General features: G+C 33.6%; 1 protein-coding gene across 1 annotated transcript in view; it reads left to right on the forward strand.

Annotated features, from left to right (window-relative positions):
• Nucleotides 1-19,451, forward strand: part of LAMA2 (laminin subunit alpha 2) — a 521,547-nt gene that overhangs the window by 226,192 nt on the left and 275,904 nt on the right. Inside the window, exons 9-11 of the mRNA XM_090279831.1 lie at nucleotides 106-205; nucleotides 3,741-3,901; nucleotides 17,624-17,764. Coding sequence (XP_090135957.1) covers nucleotides 106-205; nucleotides 3,741-3,901; nucleotides 17,624-17,764 — 402 coding nt within the window. The remainder of the gene's footprint in view (nucleotides 1-105; nucleotides 206-3,740; nucleotides 3,902-17,623; nucleotides 17,765-19,451) is intronic.

Here is a 19,451-nt window from a genome sequence, read left to right on the forward strand (position 1 = left end):
ATGATTATAGATTATGATTATAGTTAATTTGTCCTTAAAAGTTTGAATTTAAAAGTATTGTTTTTTTTAAACACTCAATTAAAAGCATTTAAATATTTTTGTTAGGTATCTCCAAATTATCCACGACCTTGCCAGCCATGCCATTGTGATCCAACTGGTTCCTTACATGAAGTCTGTGTCAAGGATGAAAAACATGCTCGACAAGGTGAGAGCCATAGTAAAGAGCTGTTGTTCTGATGAAAGGACAACTCAAAGCCAAACATCAATTCTAGGCGAATATTTTACAGTAAATTTTATTCATGTAATAAAGTTATTCTTGTGTTTCTCAAATTTCTTTCCAAGATCTAATTTTTTACTCATCTCAATGACTAATTTTATGTTTAATTTTAAGACTTTAAAAGCAAGAGTTAAAAATTTGTTTTACATTGTATATATATATATATATATACATATATATATATGCATATATATTTACATATAAATGCAAATGAATCTTTTGTTCATCAAAACTCAGTGGTATATGTCATTTTTTCAATTCTTGTTTATTAGATTGTTTTGTACCTTCAGTCATTTCTGTCATGAAAGGACAGGGCTCACTGAGGGATGTGTGCTCTGTAACAGGAGGAGAGATTAACGGAGGTAATATGGAAAACAAAGTGTACATAAAGAAGCATACTTAAAGGTACTAGTCATGAATTTGTGATGGGAAAGAGGGTGACACTCATTTGTGTCAAGTACTTTCTTTGGGGATTGAAGTTCATGATGAACTCCAAATACTTAAGAAATCCAATGCTGTAATAACTCCTCGGTGTAAAAGGTTTAGGAGCTACAGGAGAGTCACTGACCAAGGTTAGGTAGAAAATTCATAGAATATATCTGGAACAGTTTCTTTATATTTCTAAGAGTTGATTCTTCTCCTCTTTGGAAAGACTAAAATAGATCATAGCTACAATTTAGGTTTTTCCCACAAGGACTTTCAAGTTAAAAGCCTAGCAATATTTCTTTGGCACAGTTTGGCTTCCCTGTTATTTTTATGAAATGGTAGGATTACCAATTTAAGCCATATAGTTTTACATCCTAAAAGATAAAAAATATGATTATTTTAATATTCAAATGGTGAATTATTCAGGTCATTTTTTATTTTATGGTCCCTTACCATTTTTAGTTACAACTGAATCACACTATTTTCAGTAATATCACTTCACTTCTATCTTGATTTTTTAAATGTGTATTATTGTTTAAAATGTTATAAAAAATAAAAAAGTAGAAAAATAAGTATGTAATGCAATGGTAATTCAGTACACATACTGCTATTAACATTTTTGTGTTAACTTTACATACTGAGTTTTTCCTGATATGTATTAAAAGTTTCTATGAAATCTAGTTTTAGCAACAATTACATGGGTGTACCATAAATTATTAACTCACTCAACTTTATTTAGATATTAAGATTATTTAAAATTTTTGCTTATTGTAACCAACAACTTTTTGCATAAAATATTTTTTTTATTATTATAAAGACAATACATAATAAAGTAAAATTTTAACAATAGGAAAGGAATAAAATAAATAGTGATAGTACCCTCTTCAACCTGTTCATTTCCAGTCTCATTTCCAAATATAATCACATTGGGCCTTTCTCCTATTAAGTTCTTTTGGAAGAACTTATCTTCCAAACAATAACTAAATAATATTCTTAACGGTATTTTTACCCACTGTTAAAATATTGCCTGTTTTGTTGACTCTTCATTTTCAAAGACAAAGGAATGTGTCATTCACAGCACAGTTTTCAATAACTCCACCATTCATGTATTTTCATTCTGTATTTCTTCTATGGTATCTTTATTATGATAAATAAAAGGCTTAAATCTCTTTTTCATGATGTATTAAATTTATACACTATCTCTTGAGGTCAAACTATTTAATCGGAGTAAAAGGCCCTTTGTACACTGTCTCCTGGTATTATTTTTCATTGGTGTTATTTTCTATTTAGAAATCTACTTAATCTGGAATTGTAGTCTTTATTTTTCTCTTTAACTCAAATTTACTAAGGAGATATATTTATTTGTTAATTTTTAGATGGGTTTAATTTTGTATAAAATTCTGTCATCATCTTTGAAACTGATAATTAATTTAACCCAATTTTTTTGTAGTGTTTGTTATAAATCTAGAAGTAATTTATATTAAAACAAACTTTAGATAGTTTCTGCTTTGGGAACTTGAACATTTTTATGGATTATTCATGGATAAGCTACAGTAAATATTTATATTTATATACCATACACCATTTAATTATTATTATTATAAAATTTGAATTTTTATATATATTTTCTAATTTATTTAGATTTACTTATAAGTATTAAAAATGGTAAGATTGTCATTTTCAGACATTGAATGTGGACAATTTTTCTTTGATTTCAAATATCTTTTATCATTTATATATTTTTGTAGTTGTGATTAGTGTTTATTTGGAGCATAACTGTAAAAACTTAAATCATGTTTTTTATTGAACCTTTATTAATGTAAAATGTGAGTTTGTCCTATTGAATCTATTTTAATTGAATTTTACTTCAGACTTTATTAATATTATTACAACAGTTTTTGCTTTTCTATATGCTTTCCTAATATATATTTTTTCTTTTCCATATTCATCACCATTTTGTGCATTCTTTGTGAACACTACATGTATATGTCTTTAATAGAAACAGTGAGACTGTTTAACTTATTTCTATATAGTTAGTATGTATGTTTGATACTCTTTCTCTCATTCTGTTTTATTTCTTTCACCATGATTTTTTCTTTTCTCTTCCTTCCCTTTATTTTTTGAGTAGACTATATTTTACTAATTTGCTCCTTTATTTTTCCATATTTTCAAGATCAATAACATATATCCATTAATTCATGCATGCATTTTTTTCTATTTTCCCAAAGACAAGAAAAAAATTGTCTTGCATTTCTCCAATTTTTTGAAAAAGTAAATTTAAACTGCTTATATTTTCCTCTTTTACTTTTTATCCCCCAGTATTTATTCCCGTGAACACACTCAGTCTTTTGTTAGTGGTACTAAGTGATGTTGTACTTATATTGTTGTTGTTAAATGTTTGTTTTAAGCAGTATAATTTTACACCCAAGGCATTTCTCCACTTTGTGTTTGTCTCAGGGGGCTTATGAGTCAACAAGTATACACAGGTTACATAGTCTTAATCTAGTGTCATCTATTAGAGTTATGGAAATTCCTCCTTGATCATTGTAGTGAGTTTTCTCTAGCCTTAACTTTGGTAAATTCAATGAGATTTTATCTTTTAAGAAAAATCTTAGGCCCTGGCTGGTGTGGCTAAGTTGGCTGGGCATCATTCCGCAAAGCTCAGGGTCTCCAGTTCTATGCCCTGGATTGCTGGTTTGGTCCCACACCAGGGCGTGTACGGGAGGCAACTGATCGATGTTTCTCTCTTACATCCGTGTTTCTCTCCTTCTCTTTCTCCCTTTCTTCCCCTCTCTCAAAAAAATAGTAATAACTCTCAGTATTTTAAGAAACACTTAGAAATTGCTATGTATGCAAATCATAGGCAACTTCTAATTAAACCTTATATTCTTTAGTGTTAACTGTTCTTTTTTTGATGTACATCACAAATCTAATTTTTGTGTGAAAATAGACTTTTAAATGCTACTATAATTAAAGCCTTAGGGGTAAATTATATATTTATCTTACAAGTGTTGATACGTGGCTCACCTTCTCTTAGGTCTGGCACCTGGGTCCTGTCATTGCAAACCTGGCTTTGGAGACAGGAACTGCGGTCGGTGTGCCCGGGGCTACACCGGCTACCCAGACTGCAAACCCTGTAACTGCAGTGGCGAAGGAAGTGCAAATGAGGACCCTTGCCTGGGACCCTGTAACTGCAAGGTACATTGTTTACTCCGGTAGCGACCCACTGTCAAATCAGAAGGTTATTTTCCTTGGCTTCTCAGATATCTATACTGGCGTTAAGCAATTGTTACAATTTCTCCAGTGCATATCCACTACCTGTTGTAAGTGCCTTTAGAACTACCAGGTTCACTGCAGCAAGACACCAGCCATTTGTCTAAAAACCAACTAATACACAGAGGACAAGTTACCTTAAGAATTGTTTCATTTTGTAACAAAAACACTTTTTTTCCCCATTACCAATTTAGTATGATTTAGAGCTATACAGCTCTAAAAATAGCAGCCGTATAAAACTACGGTACACTCAAACCTACCTTAGCATTGTATCTAATCCTGAAAATGATTCTTTCAAGTGTTTCATTCTGGATTTTTGAAATTTGATCCCAGATAGGTCTGAAAATACCATATTCAAACTCTTTCATTTAATTACCAAAAATTTAAGAAGCCCTAGTGGAATTGATTAAAAGCTCAATATTTCCTCCCAAGAGTACTTTCAGAAATGCGACTTTATTTGTTGTACATGCTCAGCGAATAGCTCATCGTGTTAACACCAAAGGCTGAATTACACCTGCAGCTTATACACACAGAGGAAACATAGAGACATGCACAAGTCCTAAATGATAAAACTGATTTCCTTTAGCTATAATAATCAGTAACAAAATGTTTGGATCAAACAGTGTTAGCTTAATTAGATGAGAGAATGAGAAATCCATTGAAAACTAAGCATGCCATACTGATGTAAAAATAAATGTAACTTTTTCCTTTGTTCTCAATCATAGATGGAATCTTAATAATATTTTTCCTTTATTAATTAATTAGTCTTATCTAAGCAGTATAAATTACATGTTTACAGTTATGAGTATATATATGGGTATATAAACATTAACCATAATACAAGAAGTAGATATAGTATTAATGTTAAGTGTATTTTTTTTTGTATAAGAATGTATAAAATATCAAGCTAAATATTATAATAGTTACATGGTAGGTATATGTTATATATCAGGGATAATTTAGATACTTATCTTGGATGGTAAACAAGCAGAAAGTCCACAATTCATGTGAAGGAAATGTCATGTATTGCAACATAGTAAGTTTTTTAGATCCAGTACATTTCACTCAAAAAGTATCTGAAATATAAAAATTGCTTTAGTAGATCCAGATTGTGTAGCAGCCTGTTGCCGATGGTTTATTAAGGACACCTCCCATCTTTATCCTTTATGTCTTTAGGGGTGGATCCTGTAGGCCTTTAGTAAATCTTCCTTAACATTTACCCTAACATATCCTGTGTGTCCTTTATTCCTTTTCCAGATCGCAGAAATCTTGATTCTCTATCACTTGCTTAAAATGCAAGAGAAACTTCTCCAGTTTCTAGACTATAGGATATCAAACTGGAAAAAAAAAAAGAAAGAACATTTTTATACACCTACCATTCATATAGTGGAGATGCTAGGTATTGCCAAGGAAAGAGTAACAGCAGTGAGGGAGGCAGGCCTCATTTTGTTCATTCTCTTTGGTAACTATAGCAAGACAGGTTAGAGCAAAGCTGTAGCCATTAGCAGAGCTCCAAGGAAAAGACTGCCTGCTTTAGTATTGTTCGGAGAATGATTACAATCCTAATAGGAAAAATGCCTCCTACTAAGACACTGAAACTCTGCACAAATAATTAAAGCACAATAATAAACAGCAATTAAGAAATCGTAAAGAGAAGGAAAATAAAGTAACTATCATCATTAAATAGTTGCCTTTCAATAGTATTATATTTTAAATAGATGACTATTAGCTGTTATTAACTAATTTTTTAGGATAAACACTGACAGAACAAAACAGGTTCATTGAATATCTACATAATCTTAAAAACTGTAAATTACATGCATACAGAAAAAGGAATATCACAATGTTTGTGTATCTAATATATTATAATTAAGTGCCTATTGCCTTGTTTATAACAATAAAAAGTACCCAATGTTTCAACAAAATAGGCATACAGTTGAAATACCGAGCTGACATTTATTAATGTAGAGTTAAATGTGAGAGATCAGTGTCACAAAAACATGATTTGGTATAGGGGTCAAATGATTATAACACACAACATTGATCAGAATTCTATTTAATAAATACACTTCATTGAGAAGCTAAGATGCTGGAAACAAATTTAAATAAAATTATATCCAGGGCGTTCCTCTTGCACATTTATTCCCTCATACTATAATATATAGTAGTTTTTTATAATTTGTATTAGAAAGAAATATCTTCTGAGTATGTGGATATTTTAAAAAAAACTTCAGGTCTAAATTTATTTCTATTGTAAGTTTTAAATGGCCAAAGTTCTGGTAAAATACTATAATTAGAGATGTGGGCACCACTTTTTTCATTTCTGCCATTTCAAATACAATATTTTGGGTAAAACAGAGCAAATAAATTTTTAATGATGTAGACTCAGGAAAGAAAGGAAAATTCTCAGATGTCAGACCAAACAGGGAAAGCTAAGTTAAGCATAAGCTCAATAAAACAGAGCAACCAAGGCCTTAAGGTTGGTGGGTGGGGTGTTTTTGTACTAAAATGGGGGTTAAAGTTCAGAGTATTAGTGGCCTCTCGAGGACTTGAAACTGGGATTTGGACTCACAAAAGGTTGCTGGAACTGAATTCACTTGGGCTTGGACTCTAGAAAGTCCCCTTAACAATGAAATAGTGGAACGGACGCTAGATAATACACCTGCAAGCCAGGAGTGGCAGCTAGAAAATTTTCTCTTTCCTTTGGATCTCTAGGTGGGGAAAAATTAGTGCACTGTGAGAAATCAGACCCCCCAACCTGTGTGCCTTGTGGGAATGGGGTCAGTTTTATTCTCTTTATGTGCTAGAATTCTTTAACAAGTCAGGAAAAATGGTATTCCCAGAGGAAAGAAAGTATAACCTCAACTGACAAATTATATAGACATAAAATTGTGTAATCATAGAAATCCTAGAAATAAAAATTTGTAAAAATATGTGAAAATGTAGAATCATAAAAATGTGATTATAAAATAAAATAATAAAAAAGAAATAATAGGAAAGAACAACACAAGGCACTATATTAAAAATAGAATAATAATTTTATTATTATTAAAAGAAGTTAGTAAAATTTACTTCTAGAAATAAAAAATATACATAGTTATGGAAATTTAAAATTCAATGAATGGTTGAACAGGAGATTAAAAACTGCTAGATAGAAAATCAGAAATACAGACTATGATGAAATTAACTATGAATTGATATAGGGAGATAAAGAAATAAAACTATGAGATGCTAAGTGGCATGGCTAATAGAGTGATAAAATTCAACAGAAGTTTATCAGGAGTTACTACACCAGAGATTAGATAAAACTGAGGAGAAACAATATTCAAGGAATAATGAAGGAGGAAAAGAGTGATTAAGAATTAAAGAAATCCTGGGCGGGTGCTCAGTTGGTTGGAGCATTGTCCCATGCACCAAAGGTTTGCAGGTTCAATCCTGGCCCGGGTACATTCCTAGTTTGCAGGTTTGATCCCTGATGGGGACATGGGTGCATACAGGAGGCAATCGATTGATGTTTCTTTCTCATGTCAATGTTTCTCTCTTTCTCCACCTCTCTCTCCATTCCTCTCTCTAAAATCGATGAACATATCCTCGAGTGAGGGTTAAAAAAAAATTAAAGAAAATTATACATCTTCAGTTTGAAGAAGAGAAAAAAAATCCTCCACCAGGGCTCATAGTAGAAAACTGACCACCAGTCAAGATAGAAAAATATTTTAGTACTACAGACAGATTATTTTTAATGTTTACCATTCACAGTCTAACTTCATTAAAAAAATGCTTAGTGATGTATATACTTCACAAAGAAAAATACTAACCCCAGAAGAGAATGCTAATAGATTGCAGAATATGGACATCAATCTATAAAAAGCAATAGCATTTCTACACACCAGTGATAGCCAATTAGGAAATGTAATAAAAATATTTAGCAAAAAACTATATGATACCTAGTAATAAATATTTTTAAATGAAGATACATTTTTAAAAGATTACTGAAGATAAACATGTTAAATGGGGATATAGCTGATAATACCATGTGCTGATGGAAACCTAAGAAAATAGAAATGTGTACCACTGTGGTTATTAGCATGAACTAGTACTACAACCTAAGGAGGACAGTATACATTATGTAATATCATTAACTTATTGAAACTCTTTCAGCCAGCAATTTCACATCTAGACATTTACCCTAAAGAGTCTCATAATACGTAGAAAGAAGCATAGGAAAGGTGTTTAATATAAGCCAACTTGTTATAATGAATATTAGATAAAATCTAAATAGCCATCTATCAATAAGAAAAATAAAGAAATATATTTATATAAACTGTTACAAGAAACAGTTCAAGTGAGTGAAATAGGGCCCTCATGTACAAACACTGATAAATTTAAGAAACTTGAGAAGAGAACAAAAATTATTATGTTGCCATTTATGTAATGTTATAAAACATAAAATAATTCCATATTTTGAAGATGCACACATATATAAATTTAAAATTTTAAATGAACTGACATAATATGCATTAATTTTCAGAAGAGTAATGAACTCTGAAGAACAAAGGAAGGGAATAGGATACAAGGGACATGAGATTCAAATGTACCTAAATATTATTTCTTTAAAAGTATATCTGGAGCACACAGAAAAAATGTTAATTTTTAACCTTATTTTCTGATGCTTTAAATATAATTCCTAATTTAAAATTTCTATAATTTAGGAAACAATGATTTCTTGATTTATAAAGAAGTATATGAAATTCTTAATATAATATCAACTACTATCACTTTTACAATAAGATTTTCTGTTATTCTTATTTAAATAATGATACTACTGAACATTTCAGAGAAGGAAAACTCTGACTCCAAAAAACCTCCGCTGCCTTGCGGCATACCTCTTCAGGGGAAAGGCTAAGGGAGTAAACCCCGACAGAAAATCCGGAGCCGGAGTCCCTAAGGCGGTTTGACGTTGTAGCCAACACCGGCAACTCCTGCGGCGCACCTGAAGCCAAGCTGTATTGACTCCGTCTTTCCCTTGGACCCTTCAGCTGCGAAGAGAGGGGGGGTCTGCTGCATGGGCAACAGCAGACCCTCCATATTACCCTGCCCAGGCTCTGTAGCTTCAGCGTCATCACAAGATGTCGATTCAACATGGGAGGAGACAGATACCGTGTCACTCCCGAGTCGGACTGCACAGCCATTCTCGGCGGTGCAGATAGACTCTTAAGAAGCTACACCATCGTCTCTCGAGACGGACGGCTGCCGACGACGACGACGACTGAACATTATTCTGATTACATTTCAAAATGTAAAAAATGCTAACTCAAGAAGAAAAATATTTACTAATTTTATGCTTTGTTAAAATTTTTGAAATTTTATAGGTTTTTGTGAATTACAAGAGAGAAGCCAATCTCAGATACATGACAAGTCAATTGAATGTAAATGCTACTCTGACTTTCTGACTCCCTATTTGTTTTAAGTACCACATGCTAGGAATGGGCTCTTTTTAAGTTTGGTGTCATGTTACCCATTAAAAGTCAGTTGGATTGCAGGCTCTGAAAAAATAATATAAATTGACCTTGATCTAAGTAGAAACATGTGCTTTTACTTTTATGAAAATCTTATAATAGAAAGATGAATAATGAATTAAAAGACTAAAAATCAAAGTTGGTATTTTTTATCTTGCTTTGCTTTGGGATTTTTATTGCCCTTTTCATTAAATTCTTACTGACTTACAAGATTATGGATCTGATTTTGGCTTAACTCTCCAGAATGTTCTTGAGCTTCAGTCACTGTCTTCCAGCCTTACATTTCTTGAATTACTAAACTCTAATTCTGGAATTTCATGGATTCTATTCAGACTGCTGGGAAAACCTTACCCATTTTTACAGTCAGCTCCTCTTTCTCAGCAAAACTGGCCCAAATCCCCCAGTATATACCATTCTTATGCCATAATCACCTGTAACATCTTTTTCTTTTCCTTTATGATCTTTTCAAAATTTGCAATCCTGTTTATTATCTGTCTCATCTCTATGATGATATGGAATCTATATATCATCTTCATCATTGAGTCTCCCAGTGACTCAAGAATAAAAAAGGAGAAAGAAAGAAAACTAAACAAATGTGAAAGTTTGACAATTTTTAAAACTGATTCATGTTTCTTAATCTAGAAAATAATGACATTAAAACTTATCTGTCTAATGCTAAATAGGTGTAGTTTGCACTGAAGCCTTGTGCAAATATATACTATATCATAAACGCCTACTGGATTACTTTTTAGTTTATTAATATTTCTTTTTATAATAGAAATACTTTGCCATTCTCTTCCCCTAATAGAATTTTTATGGTGTGTGCTAAGATTTTTATTGGTGTTCTGATTTCCCTCTTCTTTTCCATTTATGCACAGGGATGATAACCTCTTATCTTGTTAGCCTTATACCTTGGGCATTTCTATAAAAGGAATTCAATTTATATATTTGATCCCAAATTTAAGTTATAAATGTAAAATTTTAATATTGAAAGCTAAGCTCGTGAAAAGTGAGAACTAATTTTCATTTACTTCATTCTGTCTTCCTCTTTGCAACCTATCAACTATTTATTATTTAAATTCGGAACAGTATTTAAAGAATAAGCACTCAACTCATACTGCTAATTAGCTAATTATCCTTCTTTTAACTTCTTTTAATGCCACAATGCATTAGAATGAGAACATAACAGGAAAATATGTAATTGACTACAAACACCCCCTCTAAAAACAAGCATAACTGCAAAATTCCTGAAGCAATTATCACGAATTAACTTAAATGTCACTGGAGATATTTCTGGTAACCTTGTCAATAGAATTCCCAGTTGACTAACAATCGGAGTTAAACATGTTCTGCTGGAGTTGTACCTAATTTATAAGATGGCAGCTTCATGAGATATAATAAAGGGAAACTATTGTGACTATTTCTCTAGAGAGAAACTATACTGAGGGAACTATCAGCAAAAAGAAAATTGATGTCTACCCAACAATATCTAACTTCAAGAAGAAGAAAAAACCTACTAAGGTTTTTCTAATTCAACTTTGCTTTTAGGGGAAAAAAGTACAAAAGGAAAGGGCAGTTCTTATAAATTTTTAGTAGGGTAGTCCACAGTATATACAATTAGATACTTATCTGAATACATTGAACAGAAATATGTTTCTAAACCACATATTTCTCCCTCAGGGGGTGAAAATTGATTTTTGATGAGCAAGAATATCATATTCATATTATGCATAAGTCAAGCATATTCACATGACACATCTATACATCCAGTATACTTACAGAATTAAAATTCCATCGTGGGGATGATTATTAAAAAACTACAACTAAAGAGGCTTCTTAGTGGTGTGATAATTAAAACCAGGTTGAGACACACTGGTCTATAGTGAACTGACACTTTTTATTATCACAATATGTAAGTGAATAATATTCATTATAATTATTTACAATTGAAAAATAATTGACTATTATTAATACCTAATTATTTTTTGTTAATATAACCATCTAGAGTAATGGTTTAGAAATCAGGAAAGTAGAATATTTTGTTTTAAGAAAATATGGTTATATAAGGAAATGTTAATCTTTAGAGTGGAAGTCTGGAGCGATCTGGGAATCAATCACCTGTTTCATGAGTTTAAGTGTCAAAATGGCCAATGATTTCTAAATTAGAAATGATCATTGTTGGCGTTTAAATAAATAAAGTATTGAAATAAGTTTACCAGATTGACAAAAGTTACCCATTTGAAATGCATACAGTTAGTCCTCTACACTCCCAGATTTTCAACTGCGCATTCCCAACTACAGATCAAAAATATTGTCTTCATTTTGTGATTGGTTGAGTCTGAGGATGTGAAAGCCAGGGATATGGAGGGCCAACGGTATATTTATTGAAAAAAACCTGCATATAAATGGACCCATGCAGTTCAAACCCATCTTGTTCAAGGGTCAACTGTGACTCTTTTAAAAGTTGATCAATACAAAGAAGTGATAAAATAATAGCTAAATGAGAGAGAAGTCTTATAATGACCAAAATGGCATTTGGACTGGAAGCAAAATACTCTCACCATTATCAGATTTTTAGGATCAATTATTTTTACATCTGTGCTTTACAAGCTATGTTGGATGGTGACAAGTTATAAGATATAATATTTGCCCTTGAAAACCTTATAATATAAAGATCAAGAAAATGCTGCAAAAAAATAGTAGTCTTCCTGTTTGTTTGTATGTATGTATGTGTGTATGTATTTTAATAAATGGCCTCTAGTAGGCATTCTTACATCTGGAAACATCTGAGAACAGGGCTGCAGCAGCCTATTTTAATCCCATCATGCAAACTTTGGGATACATCTTTTTCTTTCGACCTTATGGCTTTTATTTTATTTTTCCTTCAGAGGGATGCAGGACTCTGGTGATGATTCTGGTGTTATATGCAAAACACGTTCTCAGTACCCCTCTCAGGACAGTGACTTCCTCCTGCTTTATATTATCCTCATTTACGTACACTTTTACGTCCTTTGCTATAAGCCTCCTGAGGGCATTTTTATATTCTTGCCAGCATCTTGGATAATGCCTTGTATTAGTAGCTCAGGTATAATTTGATGAACAAATGAGTAATAATAGAGAATACAAGAAGAGTGATAAATAATCTACAAAACATTTACTAGTAATTTGATATTGATAGCAAAGAAAAATATCTCATAAAAACCCACCCATAAAGCAGAAGGTTCATTCTTGAAAATTTAAGTCCTGGACTATTCATATCAAGAGGACCTTCTAAGAATGAATCAGGAATACAATCGGGGATACTTCATGGATGACAATTGTTGATTGGTCACAGAGGAGTTTTGAAAAAGCAATGATCCACCTGTGAACTCATAAAAAGAATTGAGACCCAAGCTGCCAAGGTCATGTATATTAGCAAACTACTACAAGGTGGGAAACCATTGTTTCTGTGAATCTGCAATAAAAATCTATTTTATATGCAATAAGAATCAATGCTTCTGTGTTTGAATTGTGTCACTCTAAAACATCTAAATTATATTATCAAACTCTAATGTTCTCTAGTAATCACTGTTTTAAAATTACTATTTTTTCAAAGAAAACTTTGGGAAAACAATTCTAAAATAAGAAATTATTTCAATATATATCCTCTTGAGGGAGGTCGGGAAAGGAAATAGAAAGTAGAACCTGATATAACTAATTAATTCTATACATGTTGAGACATGTCCTGAAGCAGAGGCCTAGTGAGCTAAACAGATTTTATCCATGGTTTTCATTTTCCCAGCAGCTTCAAAAGTACTTTAATTAGGACATAAAAACATGTATGTAAATAGCTACAACAACCACCATATTTATTATTTAGTTTTGGCTTGATATTTGTCTGTAGTAGAGCCTGAGAAAAATTAGGACAAAACCCTTTTCAACTGAATGATTAGGAGCTACGATTCACTGAAGTAAAGGTATGGTACAGACTCAGGAGTAAAAAAAGTAGGAATCGAGAAATTTAAGGTTGTGCCTTTAAGTTGACTTGCTTTGTAATTCTATGTGAGGTCTATGCAAATCTTATAAAAATTGGTAATTACTTGTGAAGAGGAGTGAAGTGAACTGGCTGTGGAAAAGTAGAATAGGATTAGCTTGAGGTCTTGTAACGGGATCTAAAATATCTTGGCTCAAAGATTGTCATAATGAACAAAGCAAAACTACCACTTAGCTAACTTGTTTTTATAGGGGCAGACATCCTGTTATCTTTACCATGGTGCGTTAGGAGTTCCCAGGCCACACTCAGTTCGAATGATTCACAGAACTCTGAAAAGCTGTTATACACATGGTTTTGCTTTATTAAATGTAAGGATACCGGTTAAAATCACCAAAGACAAAAGGTGTATAGGGAAGAGTTCAGGAGAGACCAAGTGCAAATGTAACAGAACCCTTGGGCTGCTTCGATTGAAACAGAGCCCACTGGCTGTTGAGTTAGTGGCCCGATTGCCCGCCGCCAGAATTATAACTCTTAATACCAGGGTTTGGTGAAAAGAAAAAGAATTGTTTATTTACACATAGTCCTGCCTCCCCCTCCCAGACCTGGCCAGTCCTAGGGAAGTCAGAAACACCGTTTCCCTACTCCCTAGGCACAGTTCAGCTTTACCAGTAGCTGCCAATCACTCAGTTCTGATTGGGGAGGTCCTTTCTGTGCTGTGGTGCCCTCCAGCTCTCAATGCAGAACCGCCTAGATTCTCAGCCTCCTTGTAAACTGCCTTCTTCCTGCAAACCGCATGGATCTCCTCTCCTTCTCAAAGAAGCCTGGCAAGAGCCTCTTCTTAAAGCAGCCTGGAGAGCCCTGCCCCTCCAAGCCACATGGAGGGAGCCCACCAGAGTGAGAGCCAGAGAGTGAGGGCCAGAGAGAGAGCCTGAGAGAGAGAGCCTCCTAGAGCCAGAGCCAGCCCCGAAATGTCCACAGCTCCTCTCTTCCTCACTGCCTCCTCTCCCCCTCACCCCCTGAGCGTTCTCTCCCGTGGGTGTTGCAAACTGTTCTGACCATTCACAGAACCCTACATAGGCTCTGTCTGCTTCTTCCTACTAGCCCACAGTCCAAGATCCCTCCCATCTTCCTGAGTCTTGGAAGTAAAGCGGATCTTTGCAACAATGTTTCCAGCCACTAGCTCCAGGGATGCAAGGGCATCCTGAAAGCTGCTTCCTGCTTCCTATCTCCCAGCTGCAAACTCTGGGGTTTGTTTTTGGACTGCCCTGTTTCTGTAACACAAACACCAGTATTGCCAACTATGGACATTCACCCAAGTCTTGGTGTCCAGTGTTTTTACTAGAGATCAGTCATGTAGATATGGAGCACTTATATGATTCAGTCTCCAAAACTGATTCAGAAGTCAAACTGATACAACGTGGTCAAGGCCTCAGTTAAAAAAAATTAGGCATTCACCATAAATTATATATTTGCATAAAATATCTGGGATGACCGCTGGCCCAGTATACAAAGACACTCTTATCAGGCAGGAAATTCCAAGGGATTATAGGGTACCCCCCATTAGCTGTCAAGGGACAGTCTTTCAATTTGGATTGTGCAGATTTTGAGCAGTTCAATCCTGCTGAATTATATTTTTACTGCACCAGTATGGTAATGGAAGTTTTCCTTGTTCCAGCACCTCATGTTTAATAGATATTTTGCCTGCTACTACCAACTTAATTTTTCCAAGTATAGTTTTATTGATTTATCTCCTGCTGAATAACCTTTAAAGACTTGCCAATTCTAAGGGAAACTATACAAATCTCTTAGGGATGGCCTTAAATGTTCACTATGTGAGGACAGGGACCTTGGAATTCAAGTACCAAGTGAAGTTTCTCATGTATAGAAAATATTTAATACATGTATTTTAAAAGAATAGATAATAAATGAACTTTCTACTCATTGGATCATTTCTTGTTCCCAATATCTTTGATAACATGGCTTTCTCATTCTATCTCCTACAACAGACTGAATTTTTTAACCATGCTTCAAGGTTTTGGTCAAATTCTACTATGTGATAATGCCTTTCAAACCTTTATAGCAGGCATTTTAGTCCCTTCTCTTCTGTGTTCCCCTAATTTAATTTATTTCTGAGATGCACTTATCATGGTCCAACTTGCATTATTGTTGATTATAAATATACCTTTTTACCCAACTCTAGATGTTGACTTTTAAATACTGAGACCTTGACCCACCATTTTTGTATTTCCTAGAATTTCTACCCTTATTCATTGCTTCAGGTCATTAGATAAAATTGAATATTGCAATTATTTAATTATAACTTTTTTCAAACTCATATTTCCAGTCTAAAATGGAGCTAAGAAAAATGCAACTACTGTCCCAAAATCTCTTGTTGAACTCACTCTGAATCTCAGAAGGGTGATATTACAAGCTTTCAAATTAGAGTAAATGAAAGGTAGATTAGACCGAAAACATAAGAACACAGTGTACAGAACAGCTGTGCTCTTTCCTCAATGGGAAAAGCTAAATTATAATTATAAATGTTTCATCTTTACTGCCTGTATACTCTTCAGAAGATACTTTCAACTTTAGGGCTTTGGGAATTTATTTGTCACCATAAGTCTGAAATTAGTTTGATTAATTTTCTGACATCTCTCATCTCAAAATATCTGAAATCTACCTTAGAAATAAAAACTAGTAAGAATTTCAATGGCAATAATTGAATTTGTGTACATATCAACATGGTAAAGTTTGACACATGAAACGGGTCTAGAGAAACGCAATGTAGAAGTGGTTGAGTTTATAAGTGGGTCATAGAAATTAAGAGTCAAAAAGTTAATTCCAAATAAATTGTCCTCTTGGATACAAGGAGAACCTCGTTATTTGTTTATTCTTACATATTTATCTCTTTTTGTTCCTGGTCCTTTTGATCATCTCTATCTTCTGTACAATCTTGGGTTATTATAAACGGTTTGTATTAAACATATGCTATGTGCATAACACTTTACTATCCATGAAAACCACAACAACTAAGAGATTCACTTAAACTTAATAAAATTTTAGGAAACCGATGTTCAGTATTCTACCAGGATGTGGTAGTCTAAAGATAAGCAAAGATAAGGTTTCTACCTCTGAATAGATTATGGTATATAGCTGGAGAGAACAATCTCAGAAGAAATAGCTGTGCTTTTTTCTGTGATTATAATAGAGAATTATATAAAGGGCTATGAAAACAGTTGAGCAAGCAGTTTTCTCTAAGGAAAAGGAAAGTTTCAGAATTGAGGTAAAAAGGAAATTCAAGGAAAAAGAAAAATGTAGAGCGAATGCTTATATAGGGAATATTAAGAATCTGTTTCCTGGAAAGCAAGCAACCTTCATTTATAAGTTATTAGCCAAGTTGAGCCATTTTTTACATTGAAAATTTATATACCCTTCCAAGTTTTTTGTCATATAGGTTCCTCTGGCCTGAGCACACATTATAGGCCCACCTACAAACAAATAATTTTTCATTATACTGGGACTAGAATTAATGAAACTAATCTATGATTAACTGGCTATACGATTGTATTAAAGAAAATGCTGTGAAAATTAAGCAGGGAAAACATCCCTCCTTTTCAATCTAGTCTCACCAGGCAAATACTGTGACTGTTTGCTCCAGTTTCTCTACCTGTCAGGGTCTTATATTTCCTCAAATGTAAGCATTTTTAATATGTAATTAAAAAGTACTTTACCATATGTATAATATCAGTGTTCTATTATACATCCATGTATTAGTTTGTCTTTAATTTTGTCATGTTATCATGTGTTCTTAGACAGAGTAGTTAACAATGGACAATGAACCAAACTGATTTTAGTCAATTTCACTTATAGCTGTATTTATCATGACATTGAGTACATACTCTTGACCTGCAGAAAAACCAAATGGTAACTTTTGCTTTGGTAAGTTAGTGTCCAGTATTCTTTCCCATCAGTGCAATTAGAAAGAATATAGCTTACTAAGAAACTTTCAAATGGGATTTTTAAAAATATCATTCTACTTTAAATGTTTTTGAGAGGTAAAATGAAGACCATACAATTTATATTTTGCTTGAACAGAAATAGAGACAATTCTTAATTTTGAAGGGCACCTCTGTTGCTAACACACTTCTCTATTTCTAGGAGAATGTTGAAGGAGGAGACTGCAGCCGCTGCAAATCTGGCTTCTTCAATTTGCAAGAGGATAATCATAAAGGATGTGATGAGTGTTTCTGTTCCGGGGTTTCCAACAGATGTCAAAGTTCCTACTGGACCTATGGAAACGTAAGCAGCAGCCTTTTAATTCTGTACACTGTTCCATGGGCCTTCTTGCTATTGCTGTTGTTCTTTCGTAAGAAATTAATTTTTTTTCTTGTAGTGAGCTTCTACTTAAAGTTATAATGCAGGGGTGATAAATTTTTTTTCAAATGCTATTTGTGTATTTTTATAGAAGACTAGGTTGTATTTGTAATAGTGTATAGACAGGAACCTCTTAGAATAGGTAAACAATAGCCTTTTCAGTATCCATGAAGCAGTAATGAAGTTAATGTTTTTCTAGCCCCAAGGGAAGGTGATTCAATAGAGAAGGATCAGATTGTGATGTGAAGAATTACATTATCCACTCCCAGTATTTTTGATATACAAGTTAAGAGAAATTGTTTTATTATTTCTGTGTGTGTGTGTAACCCAAAAGCCTTTAGTTAATATTTGATGTTGTATGAGCCCTTTTATTGTTAAAGGGGAGGGCCACTAAATTTGGATAATATCATTATTCTTAGTCAATTTAAAATTTTTCAAATTATTGCGTACTTGGTAGTTACTAAAATTTTTTCCCTTAATGTAAACATAAAAATGTTTACCTTCCTTCATCCAATGCCCACCACACTCCCTATTGCCCTTTCAGTTGTGCACAGTGATTTGTCGCCTTATAGGAGAGTTATGAGAGGAAAATGGGACCTTCAGGGAATGACAAATAACCTGTGTAGCCACTCTTAAGAGCACAGAATAGCAAGAAACAGTCTAGAGAAAGAGAAGCCAAGAAGGCAAATGAGAAATGGTACCATACAGGCTTTAGTATGCTAAGAAGCTGAATTCTTATACCTAAAGAGCCATTGAAGGATGTTAGCAGAAGAGTGATGAGAGTAGTGTTTTACAAAGATCGCTATTTCAATAAACTATCTTCCTTCCTTTCGACTTTAATCAGCTAACTAATCCTTAATACAACTATTGTATTTCTTTCCTGCCTGTATTGCTTTTAAGTCAAGTCTGAAATATTATGAGTAGTTTCTGATTGTTCTTTCATGTCTAAAATTCAACCTATACATACTTTATCAAATGTATTACTTTTGGAGCAGAATACATAAAACCAACAGCAAATGGGAATCTAGTCTAACTTCCTCCTTTTGTTTATAGTTGCCCCACTTCTAGACAGCCCCGTTAATGTATCAAAGTTTTATGCTTAGCAGAGGAACAGAGGAGGCACTCAGCCTTGGTCTTCAGAAACCAGGTCCATTGGTGTTCGTGCTTCGATAAGTCTTCTGGGAAGAAGTTCCTCTGAGCCTCACTGGGCTAAGAATTTTTAGAGGGTGATGTTAGAAAGTGAAGAAAATAAAGGAATACATATCTTATTGTCTACCTGGCAAGGAAGTTTTTATCTGGCCTCTTTTTCTCTTTTGGCTGGGGCAGTTCCAACAATTCTACAGCTTTGGGAGATACAGAATCAAATGACTTCTACGTAAAGGCATTTAAAAAATATTTCATCCACATATAATCACCATTACCACTCTGCTCTTTATCAGCCACAATACCAAGCATCTCACACAGGTCTAGTGGGCCCCTCGTAGCTGTAAACCTCAGTGTCCAGTGTTTTGTCCAGACCTGGCGAGTTAAATCAGAATTGAAGCTTTATGCCCACCCCTGGTTGGAAGATAAAGATAGAAAAGCAAGTCATCATAGATTCCCTGAGTCCTTC

The sequence above is a fragment of the Furipterus horrens genome, unplaced genomic scaffold, assembly GCF_987537825.1.
Source record: "Furipterus horrens unplaced genomic scaffold, mFurHor1.1.pri manual_scaffold_6, whole genome shotgun sequence".
Lineage (NCBI taxonomy): Eukaryota > Metazoa > Chordata > Mammalia > Chiroptera > Furipteridae > Furipterus > Furipterus horrens.